Here is a 25,763-nt window from a genome sequence, read left to right as displayed (position 1 = left end):
CGGAATAAGGAAGCGTATCCGTCGAGGAACTTATGCAACATTCAAGCGCTTCTTTTAGCTTTTTTTGGAAAAAGAGAGACGCACTTCTGTTTATTCGCCGTCGCGTGTTGGCGCGTCCGATGCCGTTGTATACGTAATGCCCGTAGAAATCTTTTTTCTAGAAAAGGATACTTTAACCTCGTATTTTTAATCGTTACTTGTTAATAATAATTGATGCATTACACGACTGAAAGATATTGAAAAAGATTAAATTTCGAAATAGTTGTAATATATATTTTTTTTCTTTATTTTTTACGCGGCATTAAATTTTGGAAAATAATTCTAAACCTTTGCAATTTCAATTTCAACGATATATTATTGTATATTATATTACGTATTTGGATTGAGCCATTAATAGAGACAGTCTTCAATTAAATTGTTTTGACGTTAATTTGATTCGGTCATGCACGTCATCTGGATTTCAATTAGAAATAATATCTTCCAAGCGTGCTGCAATTGCGGCCGGCAACAATCACATTGATTTGCAACGGCTGTAATGGCGCTAATGCATCGGTTGTCATCGTGGACAAAGACACACGGGCGACGTGCCGGGAACGGCAAAGGACGTCGCGTGATGGTATCGTTTCGAGAACCTTCCACGGGAGGGCTGGTGGTTCTGCTCATCAAAGGGTATCTATATTAATGAGATAGCGTGCAGCGCCAGACTGCCGCGCCGACCGTCCTTATTACGCGCGAGTGGATGATTTTCGGCGCGCCATGCGGGAGTGGTTGACAAGATGCACTACACGAGTATATTATCAAAATTCATGAAGTCTTTTACGAGCGCCGGCTAGACGACGACTACGGTTCAACGGCGAGTTTAATCCGCACGTTACTTTTATCATTTTAGCAATACTTCCGCTACACAAATCACCGTAATTTTTAAAACATCCTCGACGATCCGGCAGTGATGGTCCGAACTACGTTTCGCAGTAACTAATATTCAAGTAATTGCTATTATTGCACAGATAATTTAAAGGCAAAATTTATTAATAAAATTTACAAAGAATTAATAGAAAATTAAAAAAAAAAAGAACAAAAAAAACCTTAACGCGCGTTTGCGAGTTTTGTTCAGGCGAGCGTTTACGGGATAATTTTCGATGCATACGGAACAAGGCGTAAGATATTATCGGCGTTGCTATAACTAGATGCGAAGGGGTACGTTTAACAGATTAATCGCGCGATACAATTGCAAGCCAAGTCGCGCCAGATGCACCTCGTTCGGCACTCGCGCCACGTAGCGCTCAGTAAGCATGCTCCGATGGTCGGGTCGGCTGTCTATAAAACGTGTCCTCACCTCCGACAGTTTTGAACATAATCTGCAGTACTGCCGGCGACCCATTCTCGCAAAAACAAAGCTGTCTCCACCGGTGTCCACGGGCATTCGCGCACGGTACGTCCTGCGAGACTCCACGCTGCTCATTTTATTTGGAATCCGCCTGATAGCTCCGATTGCTCCCTCAAGGCTGCGTCGATTTTCGAAGCTCGTTGGCGCATTGCACGGGGGCGTTGGGTCGCACGGCGAACGAAAGAGGGAACAAGGGAAGGGAACGAGGGAAAATCGTGTGCGGGAAAGGGTCTGCGCGCAATCGATGCACGGGCGCGAGAGAAAGAGCCGGGCGAGAGCTCATCTGTGTAGAAATTCTCAGTTTGAATCACGAGTTAAACTCCGCTCTTAATTCCGCCGAAATCTCTTGCCATTTTGACATCGACGCGGGCGGGTAACGGGGAGGGGGAGTAATGCGCAATTTTCACGGGCCGTTCCCCGAGTTTCTTCCCGCGCCCATCTTTCTATACGAACGATATACTTGAAGTGCAAATGGTATCATTGTAGTTCTCCAACATGCGTGGTTATTGTCACATTAAATCGGATGCATTGCGCCCTGAGCTCGTACAATGCGCGCTTAATAACTCGAATTGTAATGCTCGCACGAAGAAAAGCAGGGCAAAGTGATTTCCAAGATAATGCGAGTTAAATATTCTCGAGATAATTACGTTGGTAAGAGAGCCCGAAGTTCTCGAAACGGGGTTTTAGAACTGCGCTTAGTTTATTGCAAATTAATAATAATAAATTTCGCCGAGCGTGATATATATTTTCGTTTAATTTCGCGCCGATTGTTAACATTCCAAAAAAAAGAAAAAAAAATAGAAGAAAGAAAAAAGAGAGCTCTCTTTAAAATATCGAAGGCACAGGGTACGGTTTAAAAATCGATTTTTCGAAATTAGGAACTTTCTCTCTCGTGGATCTCAAAGATACTCCCCCCAAAAAAAAAAAAAAAAAAAACGTGTAACAAGCTGCCAGGCCTCGTGATTTTGTTAAGTAACTATTCGGCAGCGCATAAGTAACCGAGTTACTTTCGCATCTCAATCTCGCGCGCGCTTGTACAAAGGCGCTCTCGGCAGGAGGAGCTCAAGTGAAGAAGGAGCTGGCGGAGCTATATCCGAGTAACGTCTCCATTTTCTCGCGGCTGAAAATATCCGCGCGAGGCGCGCAAAGTGTCGGACCGCGGTTTTAAGGCAAGCCGTCGCCTATTTCTCGGCGGAAAAAAAAAAAAAAAAAAAAAAAAAGAGAGAAATGGGAGAGGCGGCAAAAAGGTTTAGGGAAAGGCGCGCGGAAGCGTCGAGGCGGAGTTCCGTACTTTACCCTATCGTCTTCTTCGTCGACGTCGCTGTCGCCGCCACCGCCGTCGTCGTCTCGGTCGTTGTCGATGTCGTCGTAGGCGACGTCAACGTCGTACCGTGCGAGAGAGAGAGAGAAATCGATTTTATCAGTGCCCCGGAGAGACGTCGGCGACGTCGCGCGCAGAAAAACAGAAACAACTGTTGAAGTCGTTCCTCGTAGCCGAGAAAACGGCGGAAGAAGCGGCGCGTCGGGACGAGGGATAAAGAATCGACGCGGGATAAAACCCAGATTGCACGCGATTGTACGAATCGCTCCGTGTCGGGAGTGATTCTTATAAGGCGAGAAGACTGATGCGATTTTCCGTGGGATCGCGTTGCGGAATGCCGCGTCGCGAACAACGGGCTCTGCGGCGAAATAATATTACTCGCGTAACAGCGGCGCGATCGGCGATTCTTTCCGAATGAATCGCTGGGCCCCTGGCAGCTCTTCTCTTCTCCGCGATAGAAGTGAGTTTTACTCGCGGCAGCTTTAGAATCGTGATTATCGGAGAACGCAGACACGGCAGTCGGGCGAGCTTTCGCAATTTACGCGAACGGGTATTGATAAATATTTTTTTTTTTTCGGAGGGGTTCTTATCGCTACTAGTTTTTGTCTCTCTTAGTTGTTTTTTAAGCGCGCGGAATCGCTCGACGCAATGAAACATAATGCTTCTGTTCCGCAATCGAAAATCAAAACAAATTCCGTTCCTGCGAGAGAAAAACACGAGGATAACTTTTTCATAAAAGTATAGTTTCGATTTTTTTTTATAGAAAACGTTCTTTTTCGAAAGGATCTTTCTCCCCCTCTCTTTCTCTCTCGAATGTAAAATATTTATCCCTGCTTATTCCGACTAGCTAAACTAATCTCGCGTGTGTATTCCCGGCGCACGCTGCGAGATTATCGGCGAGAACATATCGCTCCTCATAGCGTTTCGAAGGCGACCGGGCGCGCGGTGATTTACGATAAAGAATATGTCGCGCCTGGCGTAACATGAAATATCGTTCCACGTGGCGCAATAAGATCGCTGTAACGAGTACCTCCTTTTCCGATGTTACTACCGAGATCAAGAATCCGACCGTTTGAAAAGTTTCCGTTCGCTTAAAACCTCGGCGGGAGGTATATAAAATTGACCTCGTGACAAGGGGGGAGGAGGAGAAGCTCCCGGGACGGATAAAAGAAAGATCTGTGAGAACTTGTCGATACTAAAGCACGGCGAAGCTCGAGAAGCTCGGAGCGAGCGAGCTCTCCCCCTCCCGCGTTGTCCCGGGATAAAATCCCCGATTGCACGCAACTGTGTGCCGAGATGTATCGCGCCCCCGTCGAGCGTACACGGATATATGGAACGAATGTAGTCTGAAGGTAACCCTTAAGACACGTATCATGGCTGTTGAATCGTGCCAGGAAATAAAGTGTCTTTCAAGTGGCATCCACTTTGACATTCTCGGCTAACGTAACGTTTGCTCTGCCTTTTTCCTCGCATACGTGCAATACGCGGCAGGTCACTTCCCTCTAATATGCAACGATGAAATATGAATCGTATATAAATTATGTACGTTAGCAGTCGCCGAGCTGCGCTCCGCTTTTAACGTTATTTTTCCCCTCCTCCGCCCCTCGACTCGCCTTTTTCTCCCCCTCTCATCGAGAGCTATGTCATCTTCAACGTTTAATCCGATTCAGCACTTTGATAGAAGCGAGACATTTCAAATTATTTCGCGACTGCAATATCGCAGCAAGGCTGCAGGCTACGCCCGACTAAGATGAGAGAGTCGCGTTCAGGAATTCGCTGGTAGAAGCAAAAGAAGCGCGTCGGGAAACGTTACAAAAGGGAGAAGCGTTGGCCCGGGATATAACGTGGATTGTAAAGGATGCGTAGTCCGTACTTGAAAGTGTATTATATGTAGATTGTTACATAGGGTTGATGAGTGTACGCGAGAGAAACGGTAAACGTAAAAGAAAAAAAAAAAAGGGCACATGTTGCTGAATTGTACCTATTGTAGAAGGAATTGTCTTTCGTTTTTAAGTCTTAGCAGAAACTCTTTTGTGCCACACTTTGTATATGGATGTGTTACTCCAAGTTATTTCCCCTCTGACAAACAAACTCGTAGATATTTTGCGCCTCACTCGCCGTGGAAAAATAGCGCACGTTGATACGGCGTACGTAAATTTATTTTTTGAAAATTATAAGCTTATTGGCAAAATTAAAAAAAAAAAAAGTATGATTAATCACAATTAATAATATTATTATAATAAAATTAGTCGTTTAATTGAGAAATTACTTATCGTATGAGATTAAGACAAGCCTCGAGTTAATTTTTTTTTTTTTTTACGATGCTCGAGTTTCGTTAAATTTGGCTTATTAAATAAATGCGCCTTGTAAACAGCGTTACGCCACAAGACATTGTCGCATAACGTGTAATCAACGTGCGCAGATTGTGCCATACACCATTCCACGTGCATCCAAACTCTGAGGAAGTTCCTTCAAAGATTGCTGATGGCAAGTCCGCGGTTGCACCCGGATTTACGGTCGACTAACTTGCTCTGCAGCTTGTGGATCTCACACTGTCTGAATTTCCCGGCGTAGTTCCGTCTTAACTCAGCCATATTACATTCAAATGGCCGGATTGCTACGTTTAATGACGAGACATTATCATTCCGAATGTCTCCGCGAAGAAATTTAACGGGACGAGATTGGCCGCGTTTATCAAGTGTTAGCGCGATTTTGGGTATCATAGTAAACGCACGGCGCGACGGATGTGTGCGAGACACAAGCCTGGGCTCGCGAATTAGGTACGTTTTACCGGAAACAGGTAGCGAATGAGGTAAAATTTTGTTATTGACGAACCAAGAAACTTTGCCAATTAGTATTGCACGGTGAAATTTTTCAAACATTCATTTTTTTGCGCCCGTTGAACAATGTGCACCTATTATTTATCGATCCGCATTAATCAATGCTAAATTCGACAACGTGATGTATAAATATATATATATATTTTTTTTTTTAATCGTTAACGAGCGAGTTTACGTAAAAAAATTAATAAATAAATATATATGTATATATAAAATTAATTTTTTTTTATGAGAAAATTTTTAGTTTTACGTGTTACATATTTCTATAATATTTTTTGGAGGTTTGATAACCTTATCTTGCAATCTAACATTTCTAAATAATAACATTTCTTTACGCCCGTGTGCTTCTCATAAACCATACGTCGTCAAGTATTTCGTTTGACAGTCGTCGCAATCTCTGCCGTGCCTTTATTTCCCATTGTCAGGTGCGCCGAGAGTTTTACGATACGATAAAAGACTAAAATGATTCCCCCCAAAGATCTTTCACTTCGAGGAAAGCGGCTCGCTCGACAAACAGCCAGTTCGTCGACTTCATTAGCTAACAATGGTTTCTTCCTTTGTCGACGGGGGTGTATTATTCTCCTGGGGTGCTGTACCGTGTTATACAATCTATGCAATTTAAGTCGCGGAATAATGTAACGGGGACTCTCGTGTATACTTCACGCGCCCGCTCCGTAACGAGGTGTAAAGGCCGCGCCAGCGGACGAAACTTCCATCATCAGGGTGGCATGGCGAGGTTACACGCTCGCTGCCAACAAAACGAAGACGGAAGCTGCGGGCAGGCGGAAAGACGGAATGGGGTGGAGAGAAGTCGGTCGGGGGGGGGAAGAGGAGAGAGAGAAAGAGAGATAGAGAGAGAGAGGAAACTTGCGTTTGAGCGTCAGATACAGAAGCGCTTCGACCCTTTGAAGTCCCGGAAGTTTCCCCGGAGGCGTCGTGAAATACATACGTATGCATGCACACGTATCCATTCGCTATACGTATTATCATCGACGTCGCGCTGCAGATAGGTCAGAAGAAGCGACGAAGGAAGGACGCAACTTTGTGTCCTGGTAATCAAAGAAATTTTGCCTCGAGCGGGCTTTCCCCGGTTTCCAAGCGACGCCGAAAGTGCCCTCGTAACGGTCGATTTATTGAAAAGCTTGACGTCGACCCCGTTTCATTCCGAGGATCGATATTATCAATTTTGCGCGGCAGAGGTGAACGACGACCAATGGCGTAGATATCCAACCGTGATTTCCACCGATTCAAAATCAGACATTTATTCCCGTATCACCGTAATACGAGTAACAGGGAGGTTTTAATAATTACCGGGCTGTCAACGATACGAATCTTCAACGAAGATTGCGAGATCGTTTCCCACAGGCGAACGAAGCTATAAATTTAATTGATAACGTAATTGAATTGCGATTTTTTTTTATTTTTCAATTGTTGCGTGCAGACCGAGTGAGCACGAGTCTTACGTTAATTGCATTTTCCTACTTAAAAATAATAAAAAATAAAAAAAAAGAGAGAGAATAACAATATTCGTTATGTCAGACGCATAATCAGGTTTTATCAGTTAGACTTTATGAATCGTTGAGTTATTATTAAAAAAAAAAAAAATTGACCCGGGTCAGAACGCAGCGATGTCGCGGGATATTGCATCGCCACTGGTTCAGGCCCTTCACGACGGTCCCAGGCGAGCGTAGAACAGAACATGAAACGATTAAGGACATTTCGCTAGCTCGGAAGATCCTCTCCCGAGACGTAGCAAAATCTCTCGTCGGAGACTTGTTAAGGTTAATTTCGCCGTGCAATTCGTGATGGCGTGCTTTTGCAAAATTGGATCATTCAATATCTTTTAATATCTCAAGTTTTCTCCTCGCGCTTTATTAAATATCTTTTAATGTGCCACCTTACGTTTCTTTTTATGCCTGATAATTAAAGCGCGGCGTAAGCGGGGCGTAAAGCGGGCGTAAACTCGCGATAAAAAAAAAAAAAAAAAAAAAAAAAAGAAAAAAACGGGAGGAAAGCTACTAAGAACGACAATGAATTCATTTTGTCAACGGGTTTAAATGTTAAACGAGTCCCCGCCTTCTGTTTCCCGCGGATGAGATATACCCTGTCGACTCATTACTCTTTCATCGCGGCGTCGCTTCCGACACGCCAGCGTGTACTCACGGAAATTAAAGAAATCTTCCTGGGATCACATACATGCTATTACTAGCGCCAAACTAATCCTATTATTATAATAGGATTTATGAAGCGTAAGTTCCATGATAAAATTTCGTTGTCAGTTGATGTTATTGGATTAAGCCGGAAAACGTTCGTTCCAACGAAATGAAATTACTCGGTGTCTTACGTCGTGTATTTTAATTGCCGCGCGTCGATCGCTATTAATCTAACGGGGTTCTTTCTCTTTTTTTTTTTCCCCCAAAACCGAAGGATTATTTTGCTCTTTTCGAAGACGCTGCATGGGGTTTACCGGGCGAGTGTTTTTGAGAGATAATAACAGTTTACCCGAATTCTCCAAAATGAGTATTACCGTGGAAATTATAATGATTCCGGAGAATAAAAATGCGTCTGCTATTTCCGACGAGAGTTCCTCGTTGAAATTAAAAATAAACTTTCACAAAGTAACGGAACGAAATTACATGGATACCTCAGCGGATTTCTTATGCCGCTCCGATAAAAGCGAACGAACAGTTTTTCCAACAAGTTTACTCCGAACGATCAAATCTACGGAAATAAAACGGTTAATACCAACAATTAGCTAATTGAAATCGCAGGCTGCTGATCCAAATAAATGACAGGCGAAAGTTTTATAGGAAATTAAACCAATCGACGCATGTGATTGACGTGGCTTGGGCAACGGGGTCTTTCATTACCGTCCGGCGTTTCGAAAACTCGAATAATGCACGCGCGCTATTATTAGTCAATCCCTGCTCCAATCATTCGTATCTACTCTCTTTTCTCTCTCTTTTTCTTTCCCTCTCTGTCTCTTTTTTTTTTCTCTCTCTCTTTACGCGCTGTTGAGCAATCGTGCGCCGTGTATTTTTCCGGTAGCCTAAAGCGCGACTCAATTTGCCCAGGAACTACGAAACACAAGATCAAAACCGATAGCGTTAATTAATTTCGGAAAATCGTAATTTCTCATCTGCCATGCATCAACGACTTTAGTGCCTGGCTGTTACCGGTTCCGCAGTACCACAATGGTATTACGCGCAGGCTCGAGTGCGCGTAATTGTTAATACCGTAACGAGGCAGAGAAATGTCTGGGACTGCTTACAGCCCGAACGAGAGAGATTGCTCGTACTTCCCCCGTAGTCTGACGAGGGAGGGATGTTATAAAATTCAAATGATGTAATAACTACCGTAACTCAACCTCAATATCGCGGACCTTTAATGCGGCGGTAATATCGCATTAAACAACCGAAGAAGATCAGGCCATTACCGTCAAAGAGCTCGAAATAAGTAGAAATTAATTATTCATTATTCGTTACAATGTTGAAACTCGGTGTGCACCGTAGCATCCTCGCGATGATAAGCTGCGTCGGAAAATAGATCGTTCGTTTCGAGCCCGAGCGCGGCGTAAGCCGGCGCGGCGACGCGCCCGCGAGTTTTCATTTTGTGGTACCTATGAGTTTTCATTATTTTGCGTTATTTGTTGAAGCAATAAACGTGCCTGCGATAAACGTTTGCTCTATAAATTATCACGTGGCACTTGATGAGTAAAAATTTACAGAAATAATAACTGTCAGCCGCAAAGCGACGGGCAGTTAGTTATCATTACGAATAATATCCATATATAATCGTAGAAGATAAAAACTTCGCATTTGCGTAATAAGTTATAGTATAATACAATTAATACGAGCAATTTTCCGTACGTGCCAGCGGATTCGTTAGCTCCCCGTATGAATTCGGAATTACGTCGTTGATCTCGTGGGCTGACTCTGCACGTGACAACTCGTAGCGTAAAATAATTTTGCGATTAGGAATTGATAATTAATCCAAATAATTTAGATATTAAAATATCGAAATTTAAGACAACTAAAAACTCGCAATAAAACAAAAAAAAAAAAAAAAAAAAAAAAAGAGGAAATGTTAATACATTTGTTAGTATGATAAGTATTCTGTCAAGTTATCTGTACATATGTGCTTATGTTAATAGTCATCGAGATAAATATTAATTCCTTGACAAATCGTCCTTGTTAAAGATGTCGAAATTGTCGTAGTGCATAACAGAGCGATCCAATTGAAAAGTTTAAATTAGCGGTGAGCATGAAAGATTGACGTGCAACCACCCTGTAATTTCAAATTCGTTCACCCTCTCTCGTTCGTGTTCCCTTTATCACTTTTATCGCACGCGTCTCGCAATTGAATCAAAGGCGGATTTAATCAGTAACCTTCCACGCTTTCGCTTTCCGTCATTAAAGTACAATGAATTTGTGAGCGGTCCTCTAATTTTGTTAATTTTCGTTAAATTAGTACGACGGAGCGATATAAATGTAATCGTGTTGTTTTTAATTCCATTATCAGTCAAACGAGAAAACTAATCAGCATCGCGGGGGGAAAAAAAGATGGCAACAATTAAATCTCTACATAGAGTTCGTCTCTTTTTTTTTTTATTATTTTTTTTGAGAGAGGAATCTCTCAATTTTCAATATGATAGTTATTAGTAATTAAATTTTAAATTTGGATGCAATTACATTTTCCATTTTAATAGAACGCGAGCGTTCCACGCTTTGTTAACGAGATAAAAATTTTATGTCATTTATCGACTTTGAAACGTTACATGACATTTTAAACTGCACCATTCTCGATCATATATCCTTCTTTAAACAGACAGTGACAACGGTATCATTATCGATATCGATAACGTTCGCGTGTTGGAAATTTTTCTTCCTTTTTTTTTCCCCCCTTTTTTATATCAAAATTATTAAGCTCGCCCCAATAATACGAAGACCAGAAACGCATCGACGAGAGGGTGTCGAAGTACGAAACCAATGGTGCGTCGACGCCCGAGGGTGTCTGGTTTTCACAAAAGGTCCGCAAACTCGAAGGAAATTGCTTTCTCTCCTCGCTTAACTCAATTATTCGTTACTTTCGCCCCGTTAAAGCGCGTATCGCGAAAGTTACCCTTTCGTCTCGCCCGAAATTGGCGCGCGCAACTGGAAATGCGTTATCGCAAAGCTCAATCTTTAATTCCAATCGAGAAAACTCAACCCTCCCCCTCTCGCCACCCCCCCGATCCGTAGACCCTCTTACCGGCTGAGCTTTCGAGGAAAGCCGAGAAAGCCACCCCCTCATAAACTCTCGTTCCCTTGTCACATTTCGTGGCGTGTTTGCGTAACTTAACTTAGTTGTTCTAGCGGTTGCTTGCGCGGATTAATGCGACAAACAATAAGCGAGTCACGCTGAAAGAACTTCTTGTTCTTTATGCTAATTCGTTACAATTACGCTGGCGTATAAATGGCAGCGCGATGAATAAATAACATTTTACAAAGCGCAATGCAATTACAAAAGTTTTAATAACGATATGCAGTATTTACGCCGCTGTCAGGAGACTTTAATGTGAAATATTGCGCCCGCCCCCGTCAATGTTGTATTTCATCAATTAGCGGAATAATTGTAATGCCCGGGCCTACGTTTTTATTTCGCCGCAGATTAAAATTTCATCACGGATATTACGCGCTCGCGCGTAGCAAATATGAGCCGCAGGCAATTTCTCATTTTAATTCCGATCCGCGAAAGGGACGTAACGTTGAATTTGCTAAATTGATATCGATGCGCGATTATCCGTTCGGCATCTACGTTTGTCTTCGACTCGAATGCTACGTTAATGTAGCGCGTCGTATTGCTTACGCATTACAAACCATTACCGTCTTATTTTCGAAGAGCTGCCTTCGCAGCGGCGCGAGCTTATCCGTTTTCGTATTACCGTATTATTTAGGTTACTCGCTCGCTAAGTTGTTTACTGGCAGATGTAATGAAGATTGAAGCTAAGACGAGGAAAGTTAGATGTTCATTCGTTATTTACGTTAATTCGTTTAGTCTCTGTATTATCCTTGTTTTGCCGTTCTTCCGACACAATTTTTGACCCGCTCCGCTGAAATGTTTTTCGCACGATTTGGTCTCAGTTTCTTTAATCCCAAGAAAAGTAAAAGTTATTTTATCTTATTCTTTTTAAAATTATTTCAGAGGGGCAATTGTTTGTTGATCGTTTCACATTTTACGAACGTTATTTGAGGATATACATCGAACAGCGATGTTCGCGGATTCTTTCACGGCATTTTGATATCAATTCGGGACTTAATCTTCGCGTCGACGTATGTAACGAATGAACAAATTATGTTCGCGAGCAGATTATATCCCATCCGTTAATTTATTTCCGACGGCACGATATTTCCTCGGCTGAACTTCCCCCGTCGTGCGCGAATTTTCGAGACGGCCGTTCCGATTCCGGTCGGGAATCGCGACCCGCGTAACATACTGCACGTAGTTATGTTATTTGTGCTGCAGCTGGCACGTAAGAGGTGCACGACAATTCTCCATCTCGGCGAACTGTAAAAATTGGCGTCTCGCGCTTTCACGTTAATCTCGAAAACCCTCTCGGGATCGGGTGCGCGATCGAGTTCGAGTTTCCTTCTTTTTGTCTCTCGAACGGCGACACGGTCCATCGGTCGTTACACGCCATACGGAGAGATATAGATTTATTTCGCCCGTCGCCGTGTTACACACCTCGAATGCCGATGAAATCTACAAAACTCGAACGCTCTGGTTTTACAACCTGGCCGCGGGTTAGTATCGCTTCGTCGTAAATAAGTAAAGCCGGCTGTGGAAATGGTATTCGCGTTTGATAAAACGTGGTACGGAACGCGAAGGAAATTTCAGCGGAAGAAGTCATTGTTTAAAGAGAATTTAATTTCTCCTTATATAGATTGTATCTCTAATCGATACGATGTTCGTTTCAATAAACATATGTAGGTATGTTAATTAATGCTCGAGACAAGTGTACTCCGCGCGATATAAATTCTCGCGAAAGATAAATTTCACGTGAGCTATTATTAGGTTCACCTATTATTAAAAGCGCCTGAATGCTCAAGTGGCCAAGAAAAATGTATATCCCGCGAGCGAGAGATAAAGAATTGTTGTATTTGTTTATCGCGCGTTAACAAGCCAGAAAATAAATGACGTATCGATATGTTACGCATAAATAAACAAATTGGGATTTTCGCAACTAATGATTTATTCATAAAAATGAGTTATGTAACTCGATAAATTGTTTTACAGGTCAGAACCCGACAATGCTTTTTTGTCTATAAATTGTAAAATCGGGCAAACCATTTCTCTTGAAAAAAAAAAAAAAAAAAAAAATCGATAGAGGGAGGAAAAAAAGAGAGAGAAAGAGGGAATGTTCAATTTTTAAATTTTTTTACCATCACTATGCTTTTTTTATCTATCCATTGAAACGCATGCATTTCGATTATTCTTTTGCAATATTCGCATACGAACGGAATTTATAAGCGTGCTCGGTTTGATTGCATACTTCTATTGACACAGAGATCAGTATTCAAATCCTGTTAAATTTCGCTAACAACTGAGAAGGTTGTGTTTTTAATGTGCTTAATTCTATTTGGATCTTTCGTAACATTTTGAAATATTTATTTTCGTTTTTATAGATTTTTCGACTCTCGACTTAATATCCTTAAAAATTAATTTAATCAAAATTGAACAAAGAATATTATGTAATTTATATGACCATTAAACATATTACAAACCGCGCTCGTTATTCGCTCCTGCTTTTTCCACGCTTCAAAAAAAACTGTTAACATTTAATCATTTTCAATAATTAACTACGGATGTACGTACTATACATTTTACGTGACATTTCAAATACTATTCGTGTCTTTAAATATAATTTATACGTACATTCGAACAGTGAAATATATTAATTTTCTTACCCTGATTACGTAAAGTACAAGAGACAGATTTAATATACAAATACCGCGACGTATCTATCAGTGATAGATTCCTAACATATTAAAACTCTAACGTAGAATATAATATTCCATTGTAGCGTGTTAAAATCCGTCGCGGCCTTAGCTGAGGGCAATAGCGCTCGGTACGTACCCCCCTACCCTCGCGCTCGGTACGCATCCCCACCCTCGCGCCCACAGTCGGAAGTCGACCGCGTGGCGATAAGCATTGCGTAGATAACGGAGCTGCGTACTTGCCTAAAAGTGATCGTACGCACAAACGTAAGTCGTCGGGACTTTCGCTGTAGGGTAACCGCGTTCGGTTTACGGTGTATAGAAGACAGGCGATGAGGAGATTTTCGCGAGGGAGGGAGGGAGTGGCGTACGTGACTAGAGCACGCGGTGTTCACGTGAACGGGTAGGCGCACGATGGCTGGATACGCAGCAACGCCGTGTTGTACGACCTACGTCAATCTCGCGACCTAGAACAATCTTTGCGGCATATGTGACTTCCTCGCGAGGCGATAATGTGCGTAGCGGACGGGCGACAAAAGGTGAACGGCGTAGGCGCACGTGCTTAGCGCACGCGGTGTTCACGTGAACACGTGGGGCGCGATGGCTTGCTCCGCAGTTAGCGCCGTGTACGGTCTACGTTATTAGTTATTAATCTTCCGAACTAGAACAATCTTTCCGGCATACGTAACTTCCTCGCGCGGCGATATTGTGCGTAGCAGACGTGACTAGGTGCGCGTGCACCAAAAATAATTCTAGCCGTACTTTTACTCATGTAAGAATTTTTATTCCGTTTATTTTATCTATACATTTTTATTGTACATTGATATTTAATTTTTTATTAACGAAGCAAAACTCTTTCTGTTTCAGATTGTAAGATGCAGAGAACTGAAATGTGCCGTTGCCGCCGATAATTATTAAATGAACTGTGGACCGATTCGTCGGCTTTTTTTCCGGGAGTGACGTAAATTGTTTCGGGCGATCTTAATTTAAAATCCGCGTTTTTCGCGAGTGGTGTGTGTGGAAGGAGAATCCAACCCGATGTCTGAGAGGAGGAGGAGGCCTCGGATAGGCATCCTGCATCAGCGGAGCAACCCCGGGGTAAGAATCAATTTTTATTTAAATATAAATTTCTCGTTATTTTTTTAAGACTGCCTTGTCGTTTCGATAGCAATTAAAAACGCGTTAAATATTTTTTTTTTTTTTAATATGAGGACATTATTGCAAGCATCTCTACAATTAAATTTTATTCTTGTCTGTTACAGAATCATCGTAGCTGAATAATAACTCCGCTGCTGCGCATCGACCGGTGAGTCCAAAATTATTTTTATATTTAAACATTTCGGGAGGGAAAATCACATGGAATGTGAAGAAATTTCAACAAAAAAATTCGCGTAAGTCCGGGAAACTTCGAATAATCGATAGGTTTCTATGTTTCTTTTTTCGTTGTAGGAAAATCACAGAGAAAAATTCTCTAAACTCGCGTTCTCAATTTTTGAAATATAATTAAAAAATAATTATTGGTAACTAAGAAAACGTTCAATCATTATTTCACGAACAAATTAAATTATTAAAATTAAGTAGAAAATAACACTTCTTATTTTTGCGAAATATCGGTCACCCTTTTTTTTTTTCGTTCAACTCTTTTTGAATACGTAGAGCTTCTTTATGTTCCGCGGCGCTCCTACTTTATTAGCCAAATTATTATGCGTGCACTCGCTCGCTTGAACACGAGAGAGCCCCTGCAGCTATACTCTTCGTATTGTAAATTTCTACCACGTAGCGGTTCGCACACGTGCCCACACGTGTGTTGTCCGTATTCGCCGAAAGTTCCGGCTGCGAAAATATGCAACAGTGGTTCGAGCTCAATTAAACTCGGCACGTTAGTCGAAGCGTTAATTTACGTTTAACGCAAGAAGCACTCGTATCACGGGCTAGATTCACCCTCGTCGAACCAGAGGCGAAACTAGTAGATTAGTTCTTACAGATATAACCATAGAAGATCAGATATACAAGTTACACCGAGTACGCTAGAGTGAATTGCGTTGAAAGCTTAATAACGAACCTTTTAAAGCTTAACGATTTTGCAGAATTATTTTTGCGATCGTCGTCTCTTGAGAAATTTATTCAGTATTATAAGGAGTCGCGATCACGATGGTTTTGCATTAGCGCGCGTTGAAATGACGTAAAATTAAGGACAGCCGGAAATTGAACTGCCTGATTTGACTTCGAAATAGTACATTAACCGAATTACAAGTAATCAATATAATTCTTATAAAAAAAATAAAAAAAATAAAAAATAAAAAAATTAATTTTTATGAGATTTAATTTATAAATTTTATTATTAATATAGATTAATATTTTTGAATAACTATTCTTTCCGTTAGAACGCGCTACTCTTTAACATCGCAACGACACGTTCTGTAATAGCTTGCATAAACAATAATTAAAATTGAAAGGGGCTTCGACGATGAAAAGAGCTTGCGGGACGTCTGAATTATAATGTAATTGATGTAATTTCGCGAGTCAATGAAACGTCGCGCGGGGCGTTCGTGTTTTAATCCGTAATCAAAGTAAGGCCACCCCGTGTGGTGAGTACCGTCGGACATAAATCCTCGGGCTTCGCCCGAGATTAACTGCCAAATTTGACCTCCATCAAGGAATATCAGAATCTCGGTTTAGCCCGGGCGTTTCGCAGCGCGAGCAGAAACTTGGTCCAAAAGCTTAACGAGCCCCACGATCGCGGCTGCGTTTGCTTCGACACGAGCCAAGGCGAGAAAGTACTTATCTTCAGTGCCGAAGGGACCTTCTCGTGCTGTGTCTCTCGCAAGCGACCCACTTTCCGTGTAAGTGTACAACCAATCCCAGCCGTAGCCAGCTGCGGCTACGGAGCTTGCGATAAGCGCGAAACGAGCTTTCCATTACTCCTTCGAAGACGCGTAAAAAGTTAAGCGCCTTGACTTACGTACCGACGTAACAACTCAAGGCTTGCCTTAATTAATATTTTTTCTTTTTGCGGCCGCGGTAGGACTAGATATGTAATTAAATCCAGGACTTAATGCCGCGTCGCTACTTTCGGCCTCTTTTCTCTCCCCCTCCCCTTCCTCCCCGGTTTTCACGTAATTGTTACAAAGACGCTCGAAGCGCGGAACGCAATTTTCTATATTTATCAAAAGCTTCATCCGGCGGTAAGCAAAACGGCTTTTCACGTTACACCCAATCGTTAAACGTAAAAGTGCTTTTGATTTGAAGTTAAAATATCTCGGCGCGTTCTCCGGGTAATTTTTTTTTTTTATCTCGCGGTAAAAATAAAAACGATGAAAGCTACAGAGAGGCATTCAAGTTTACGGGAGCAGTAATTTTCAGACGCTTTAATTACATTTTAAATATTATATGAGATCCATTACGCGGGAATAATACAGCGGCATAAATTACAGATAAAAATGAGTAAAATTAAAATATTTACATATTACATTTCTTTTTTTTTTTGCGTATAATTATTGTGGATGTACGTGATATGTAATAAAAGTTTAATTGTATTTCCGCGACCTATCTCGTTTTCCAAATTAGATAAAGAGTGATATACAGTTCGAGATATTAATATTTCGGCTTGTCAATGGAAAGATTTCAATTAAATAAAAAAACTTTCAGAGGGTAAAATTGAAAAAGGAAAATCTTCATATCCTAAAATGTGAAAATTAAAACGTAAAAATGTATTCGAAAATAAAAATAATTATTGGACTCTTTTTTTTTTTTTTTTAATTTTATTTTAAGAAGATTTTTCTGAAAGGTACTTCGTTCACGCGTGTACGTGTAGTACGTGTGTACAAGACGTTATCCGCTCTCTTATTTTTCCTGCAGACATTGCTGTAGCGAGGTTTCGATTACTTTTAAAGCTTTCCATCGCTCCATCTTCAATTACACTTAATCGCCGCGACGCTCGCAATAAAACGGTCACCACACTATATCTGTCGTTTGCGATAGCTGCGCTTGCTGTCTTTTCGCGCTAAAATGTTTGCTGTGGCAATGGCAAACGTAGAAGAGCTCGCGAAAGCTCCTTTTTTTTCCCCCCTTTTTTCCTTTTTCTTTTTATCGCGATTCTCGCCGTTGTGTCATCGTGACTTATATTATGCAATTTTTCAAAGGAAAAAGAAAAGAAATATTTGATCGTATCCTTAATGCGAATCAAGGGACTTCTTCCGAACTCCGCTAAGTTCACGTTCTACTAAGGACATGATTGCCACCAGCCAAACTATCAAAGTTCCGTAGTCGCGATAAACTTCATATTCCAAGCGTGAACTTCAAAAATCAAATTACCTCGTTATAATTTGCATTTTTTTAAATATTTTTTTCCCCCGTCGCGCATATACATTTTGCACGCGCGATGTTATTTCAATAACGCGGAACCATCGGCGAGAGACGCGACTCGCACGGTTGAATTTTTACAGCGATCTATAACGCAGGGTTGTTATCTGTCGTAAATTTTTACGCGGCTGCTAATTAATCGCTCTTCGCGTGCCACAACAATGCAAGTCCCGATTACGCGACACTGAGAAATGACGAGCTCTATAATTCAATGAACGGGGCATAGCTGATACGCGGCTCGGAGTACAGCATAGTGTTTCACATTAAGATTAACGGGTGATCCGTTATCCGATCGATGCGGTTTGTCATTGCGAAGCGGCCGATCGCTCCGAACGTTTAATCGTATCCCTCCCGCCTCCCCGTGACTTTTAATTAGGCGCCGCGGATGACGGAACGGTAGTTTCGAGTATTGCGCGGACCGATGCTCATCTCGAGCTTTACGATATACTCGCCGGTCGAGGAGACACCCCGCCGTGTTATCGACTTTGCGACACAGCGCTTCGCTCTCGACAAGCTCCCGCTTGATGAGGTGTTGAGAGTTGCGTTGCGGCTGCACGAGAACGCGCGCGTCCGCCCACTTCTTCTCTTCGCGTGGTCAAAATCTAATAGATGAAACACCGCGATGCGCCACTAACAATAGAAACACGGGTCGTTCATTTATTTTCGAGATTAGTTCTTCGCGTGTCTGATTAATCGCTGGAATTGCCGTATCATTTAAGCCATAAATCATAATTTAAAATAGATTTTAGTTGAAAATTGGCTTCGCCTCTTGGGCGAGTCTTGGTGGGGTACGTAAAATGGTAACGCTCCGAAGTAATAATACGCGATGTATTTCTGAATAAAAGTAAGTGTTCCGCACAGCGACCCAAATTACTTTGATTAATTCGTTAAGAGCACTTTATTGCGGGCACAACTAGCATCAATTGTACAACAACCGGCTATGGCTTCATTGCAATAATCGTACTATTGTCTACGGATACAATCTAAATTTGAATGGTATAATCAGCTTTTAATATTACGTTGTACACGTTGAATACTTATTAATTTCCATTATTGTATATCGTTTAATTATATATAACGTATTCGTTATTTCGTAATAAATGGATTTTGTCGTTAATCATTTTATGTACCATTTTATTTCTTCCGATGTATTAAATACAATATCTGATTCTATTACGGGTATTTTATTCTGTTTTACATGCTTAAACGAATTCCGATTTTACGATTTCTATACGTATAATTGGAAATTCAATTATCGATTCCGTAATTTTTGATATCGCACGTTTTTTTCGCGGGGGAGGAAGGGGAAGAAAAAAAAGAAAGAAAGATAACAGAGTTCATAGGTCGTCTGTTTCGCCTTTAATGGTCGATGATTAAAGTAAAAAAAAAAAGGTTTGTCGGGTTACGGCAACAAAGACCGAAGGTGTCTCTCGAAGCCGAATAAGCGGAGCAATGCGGAAAACGGAAGTTCCCTAAGTTCATCGGAAAAAGTTTCGCGGCTAAACTGTATTCGCGCGCCGAAATTAACATAAGAGGGCCTCCTTTTTTTTTTCGCGCGAGCCCGAACTTGGGAGAGCCGTCGCCGGGGCTCTGCGAAACTTCGAGGGAAAGGTCAGAGACTCCGCCGCTCGCTTTTCGGAGTTTACCCGACGGGCGTGCGTAAGCAAGCAGGCATCGCGTCTCGTTATTCACGCTGTCCGATTTCTTTCGCGTTCGCGCGCACTACCGGCCGCCCCGTGAGTTCGTTTTCCCCGTTCCATTAGACGGGAAAAATGTATGAATATGCAGGAAGAACAGTTTATCCGCGCCGTGTCCCCCGTGTCGCTTGGATTTACGCTCTAGCGTTCTCGACGTCGTATTTAATTATATTACCTCGCGGCGAAAAAAAAAAAAAGTTTTCCCCCCAGCGTCTCGGATTAGTTCTGTAACTACGGCGCTATTAACGGAACATCGAAATCGCTTTCTATCCACGGTGATTTTTACGGCGTCTTCGTGAAGCTTCTCTCTCTTCCCCGGTCCCGACATATTTTCGCTTTAAAGTCTGATATAAAGCGCACTTTATATCTCGTGCATTAAAGAAATTTTTCTAATTTGCAAACGTTATATCCCTCGCCCTCATCCATCTTTTAATAACTCATTAATATTAAATGCCAATCGCTGAAAGAAAAGAGTCGCGTGGGGAAAGATCGTGTTTTCGCATCGATGAATGTTTTATAATAATTTATAATATTACGGATATATAGAATGCATTTACACCGTTCGATGCCAAATTGATGGCGAATACGTTGCGGCGTATATAATTAGTAATGTTTGAAATTATTAATCGAAGGATTGATTACCTCCGCTGTACCCGGCAAATATCGCTCGATGATACGCGCATCATCGCGCCCGTGTATCTTTCACGTGTAGCGTGCGGTCGCGATACGTTCGATTTGTAGAAATATATTTTAAAAAGATAGCAACGCGCCTGTTGTATTTAAAGAAACGTGTCTCGGACACGAAATCAACGGTATGTTGACAAAATCTGTCTAGCTATCGGTCGTCTCGCCGCTGTCCAGCGCGGAACGCGTATCTAAATAGATCTCTGAATGTTTTCCGCCGCGCACTTGTTTGCTGTTTATGTTCCGACCTTACGCAACGCTCGCTCGACTGCCGAATTCGCCTGGCAAACCGGTTCTTGCCGTCCGCCGCCCGCGCGTCCTCCACTTTGCGAACTTGGAACGCGAAGATTGCCGGCCGATGTCAACACACGCACGTACTCACACTACCGCGACGGTCGACTGCCGAATCTGTCGAGGCAAACCGGTTCCTGTTTGTTTTGCTGGACAGCCACGAGATGAACCGCGAATTGGGTAGATAATTATTACGTAACGGGTGGGAATCAATTTCGAACTCGGGTAGATATCGGAGAGTTACGGAATAACGCATGGATTAGCGTCTTCAGTTCTTTCTTTCTCAGGGAAAACGGATTAATAATAATAAAATGATAGGAAGAGCAAATAAAAACGACGCGGCGTATACATATACGAAGAAAAAAAAAATGAATTGAAAAACCAAACGCTTGTTAAATTCACGTTCATTGAATTAAGTAACTCGTAATAAGATTGTACAAGTAGGTTACATTACCTGACACTCGTACGTCCCATTGTCTCTTTCTTGGACGTATTTTATTTGAAGGGTCCAATCATCCGAGCCCTCGGGATGCAGCACTTGAAATCGCTCGTCGTTCGTGTACGTGAACATGGAGCTTGTTAAAACGTGAAAGTCACGCCGCCGGATCCACGATATCTGAAATATCAAAATTAATTAATAGTCGGTAATAAGAAATATTTGGACGACTATATTTTTACTCGTTTTCACAAGAAATTAATAGAAAAAAAAAGAAACAAGTAAACAAGCTCTGCGAAAAAATATGAGAAACTTTGTGTCTCTCGTGTAAATTAATTTTGTTTTAATACGGAACATACTTTAATTTAGCAAATTAAAACGTCAAATGAATAATCTATTTAATTTGATGGACATATTCATAGCGGGACATGAGAGACATATATTGAATTTTAATTGAAATAAATATTGTTAAAAAAAAAAAAAAAAAGTAAAGCCACCAGCAAGCGCGCGCGCATAAATTTCTGTTTACGTAAATTGAATTAACATTACCGATCCGATTTGTAGATCTGAAAATAATGCGCCTGGCGTTTTTAATGGCTTTTGACGGACACGCGAAATGATTCTTTCTATAGATATAAAAAGAAAAAGAGTCATAATAAAATGATGGCGTTACAAAAATGTAGCTTTTATGTAAATAATACGAATCTATATATTACGCGAAGCAGGAAAGAGATTTGGTACAATCATGAATGTGTCGTGTTAAAATAATCCCTGTTTGATACATTGGCGTTTTGTGCAAATAAAGCGAAAAAGATGAACGACCGTTTACATTATACTACGTAGAATGAAAACGTGTTTAGTTTTATATAACGATTGTTAAAAAGTTTTAAAGCCAAATATTTTTTATATCAATTTCACGCGAAATACGGTAATTTGATCAGACAACTCGTTTTAATTAAATGTATTAGACTATCACAAAAAAAAAAATGCAATCATATGTTACGTAAATATTTTATGAAATTTAATTTTCAACTCGCTGTAATTAATGACACGCTCTTGTTTTTAATATGACGCCATCAAGGATGGAGATTTGTCTTTTTTAACCGAGCTCAAAATCGGCTTCTTCTGTTTCAACCGCACTGATATTCTGCCCGCAAACAAATTTCATTAGAAAACTTTTATTGTTAAATTCTCAGCGTGCAAAATTGTTACGCCACTTTTTGCACGCGAAAGCAAAGAGTGGAAAGGAATAATAAACCGGCTTTGTCCCTTGAAGATATGAATATTAAAACAATAATTATTTTCATAAAATGTACAATTTTACGGATATAAAATGCGCGCAAAGAGAATAGAGCAGGGAAAAAAAAAAGAAAAAAAAGGAAAAAAAATCGTTAATATTTCTCGCGAACCATTTTCGTGTTTCGCGCAATTACGATCGTTATTGTTTACCAACGAGGTGGGTATGCGAGGCGAAGTCTGCGGAGTTTTAGGCGGTACTTAGTGACTTCGCCTTTGCTCAAACGACCTATCTTGCGAACCAGCGGGACCCGAGCACGATATTACATAAATAGTAAAATTGTGAGAGCCGGAAATACGATCCCGACCTCCGGGGGAATGCGGCGGACCAGCCCGTATTCTCCTCAGACGGGCTGGTTGCTTCCTTCCTCCGTTGATGCTTTAAGATCATTGTAGAAAGAGAATGCATAAAACATAAGGTGTAACTTCGCGGCCAATCACGGCGTCTCTATCGAGTTGCCACGTACGGAGCATATAAATGCCGCGGGATATTAGATTACACTCAATAAAATAATATTACGTATTTCGACGACAAGCAGAAGTCGACAAACATGCAGACGAAAGCTTTCGAATCTCAATTTTCTCCCCCGACCTCGTTTTCTTTTTCTCCTCATTAAATTTATCGCGCAATAAAATAACTCTTTTTTTATTTATTTGTATTTATCAATGTGAACTTTTAATTAAATTCCTTTCGATGCTTAATTTTTATTCAGCGTTCAAGTAAACGCTCTCTCAATTAGATTCAACGCCAGTATTATTTTAACGAGTACGCAGCGGAGTAAAATATGTTTCAACGAATGCGTGAAATCAGATTTGGAACGATACATTAAATATTTCGTAGGAATAATATTAACTTTTTACAACACGTGTCGCTCGGCGTATGCAAATAGAAAGCAAATGCGACTGACCTAATTATTGGCTTCAGCTGTAACATTTAGTCATAATGCATAGCGTCTTGGATATAATATAAAATATGTATGGTCTTTCTATTTCAAAGAAAATAAACGCCGGCGGAAATTTGCGGAGTCGCGTTCACGGTGACGCAAACGTGATAATTTCTTGGGCGGCATTTATGTTTGCGCAATAATATTAATTTAGACTTTTCGCGAGCGTTCGGCATTTCGGGCAAGACGCCTCGGAAATTTCAAGTGACGAAACTTCGGCGCACTATGATTGCCGGCTCTGGGCTACGATCGAGTGCTCCAATGTTTCCAGGCATTCGGAAGAGATCGCATCGTCCGAAAGCATTAAACCACTCGAGGTACTCCGATCGGCTTCAAACTTTAGATTGATGTGAAATTTCTCGGTAGACCAATTATTACGGATTTGCTTTTCTTCTTCTTGCGATCTGTATGAAAGCTGAACTCATTCCAGAGCTCGTTCCCTCGCGGTGATGATCAAAAGAAACGCGGGGATGCGATCTTGGCGCGATTCCGACGTAATTTTTTTTTTTCTCTCTCTCTCTTCTCTTTAAACAAATAGAATTTTATCTTCGATCGCGCGCAGGGATCGTTTCGGTGGACCGTAGGCTTTCGAGCGCGCACTTCCGTTTCGTATTTTGACGGTCGGTTTTCTGAATTTATCCGGGCTGTATTTAAATAGTTGTTTTTTAATCGCTTCGCGAGTACGATAGGTTTGCAAAATTAAACGCTGAGGGATATACCGAAAGGAAATCTAGTCTTTTCTTTTCTTTTTTTTTTGGGGGTATTTATTTTATTTTATTTTTTTTTTTCCTGGTTAAAACCAAAAAGGATCGTAGTCTCGTCCGATAGTAATTCAGAGAGGAGAATTTGTTCCGAGGACTCTTGAGACTCGATGAGAGTTCCGAACGAGAGGCATACCCGACGTGGAAAGTTTACGTCGTCGAAATTTCGACAGAACAACCAGCGAGGTCGATTCTATTGCTCTGTAGAGTACGGGTCTGTATGATGTATATAGGTCAGCGTTTTCTCTCATCCTTTTACGCGCAGTGGACCATCGGTGCATCAATTGAAAGAAGTATGTCGCTACGCTGCGGTACGTCGGTGTATATTCGTGTGATACTTGAAGACATGTTCGAAAAAGTACCAGACAAACGGCGAAAACATGTTGGCTTCTCTATATCGCGGGCGACACGTACAAAAACTTTTCGAAGAGGTATTTTTCTTTGTCCCCCTCATTGTTTTCCGTCATCCATCTATTCGACAAAGATTCGGAATGTTAATCCGCGATATTATTGCAATTCTAAAATATAACATTCGACGAAGTTGCACCTTCGAGTATCACCGTTTCGAATACTTAGGCGTTGATAATTTTGCTACATCTATTGTACAACGTGAAGATATAAATATTGAACGTCAATTTATCAATTAAATTAATTTGATTAATAAGGCTAATTAATTAGCTAATTGCGTTATCTGTAAGTTAGGGTGCAGAGCGACGTCAATCAAATTGAATAACTTCTTAATTAATGGAGGTTCCTCCTTTGATTTACACGTATAAATTTATGAATGAACGGGAAGCGAGGGATATTCCGGAGGCAGATTAGTGATGAATACAATGAGAAACATTAGGTTCATGTAACCTCTATGGGTGACTGACCACAGCCGGTGCTTGGTTATCTCGCTAAAGGGTTAGGTCAGGTATATCCTGTCTGGCTTTTCAGTTTCTGTTTCACGCTACTCGAACATCATGAAACGGTATGGTTGCGGTATTTGCCGTCTAAAGTTCCGCGTGCAGCCGCAAATGTTATTTTCGAACACCGCGCTACTTTATCATAATACTATACGTTTTGATTTCGGTCGAAATATTTGCGCGGAAAATTAATTTCCAGTTAGATAATAATGAAGTGCCCGTCCACTGGCGTTTTACGTTTCGCGCGATAGGTATTACATGCACGCCGCTCGATAAATGGAACATAAATACATTTTCGGCCGTTATCGATAAAGCAGGCGAAACAATTAGATATATCCTTATTATATTTCAATAAATCTAACGCGAGATGGCAATTATAATCCCCCGATCACTCATACGACCTGACACATTTCTGGATTAAAGCAATTAATCATAAAAGCATTGCGGACTCGATGTTGCGAGTCCGCGTAGTCATTTTAAACAAAGATTAAATGTTATCAATTCAAAAATTTACTCGTATTTATTACGCAAAAATGTTTATCACAAAGAATATTTGATATAAAATAAAATATATAAAATAGAAAGTTCCCAGAAAAAAAAAAAAAAAAACTAAGGATCGCGTTTATAATTCATTAAAAAATTTCTCCAAAATAAAAATGAATTTAATAATATACATATTCCATATTGTGAATATTTTCGCGCGTCGTTGAAAAAATCTCTGAACGATAAAAAAATAAATAATCTCTTTTTTTCCCCTTTCTTCCATTCACGAAGTGCAAAAGAAAGAAATAATCTTACCGAGATTGTACGCGCGCCAAGTGCTGCGTTATTCGGATTATGGCATCGCGTGGAATCTTGGC

At 41.1% G+C, this 25,763-nt stretch overlaps 1 protein-coding gene and 1 long non-coding RNA gene across 4 annotated transcripts in view; one reads left to right on the top strand and one right to left on the bottom strand.

Moving 5' to 3' along the window:
- The window catches only part of Dpr12 (defective proboscis extension response 12), a 229,186-nt gene that overhangs the window by 60,664 nt on the left and 142,759 nt on the right, over window positions 1-25,763 (bottom strand). For all 3 annotated transcript variants that reach the window (XM_070670642.1, XM_070670643.1, XM_070670641.1), the window contains exon 4: window positions 21,013-21,174. In XM_070670642.1, the coding sequence (XP_070526743.1) occupies window positions 21,013-21,174 (162 nt within the window). The remainder of the gene's footprint in view (window positions 1-21,012; window positions 21,175-25,763) is intronic.
- Window positions 13,689-25,763, top strand: part of LOC139110701 (uncharacterized) — a 53,526-nt gene continuing 41,451 nt past the window's right edge. Inside the window, exon 1 of the long non-coding RNA XR_011547035.1 lies at window positions 13,689-14,830. This is a non-coding gene — a long non-coding RNA (uncharacterized lncRNA). The remainder of the gene's footprint in view (window positions 14,831-25,763) is intronic.

Source organism: Cardiocondyla obscurior, linkage group LG21 (genome assembly GCF_019399895.1).
Source record: "Cardiocondyla obscurior isolate alpha-2009 linkage group LG21, Cobs3.1, whole genome shotgun sequence".
NCBI lineage: Eukaryota > Metazoa > Arthropoda > Insecta > Hymenoptera > Formicidae > Cardiocondyla > Cardiocondyla obscurior.
This window is presented reverse-complemented; position numbering and strand designations above follow the sequence as displayed.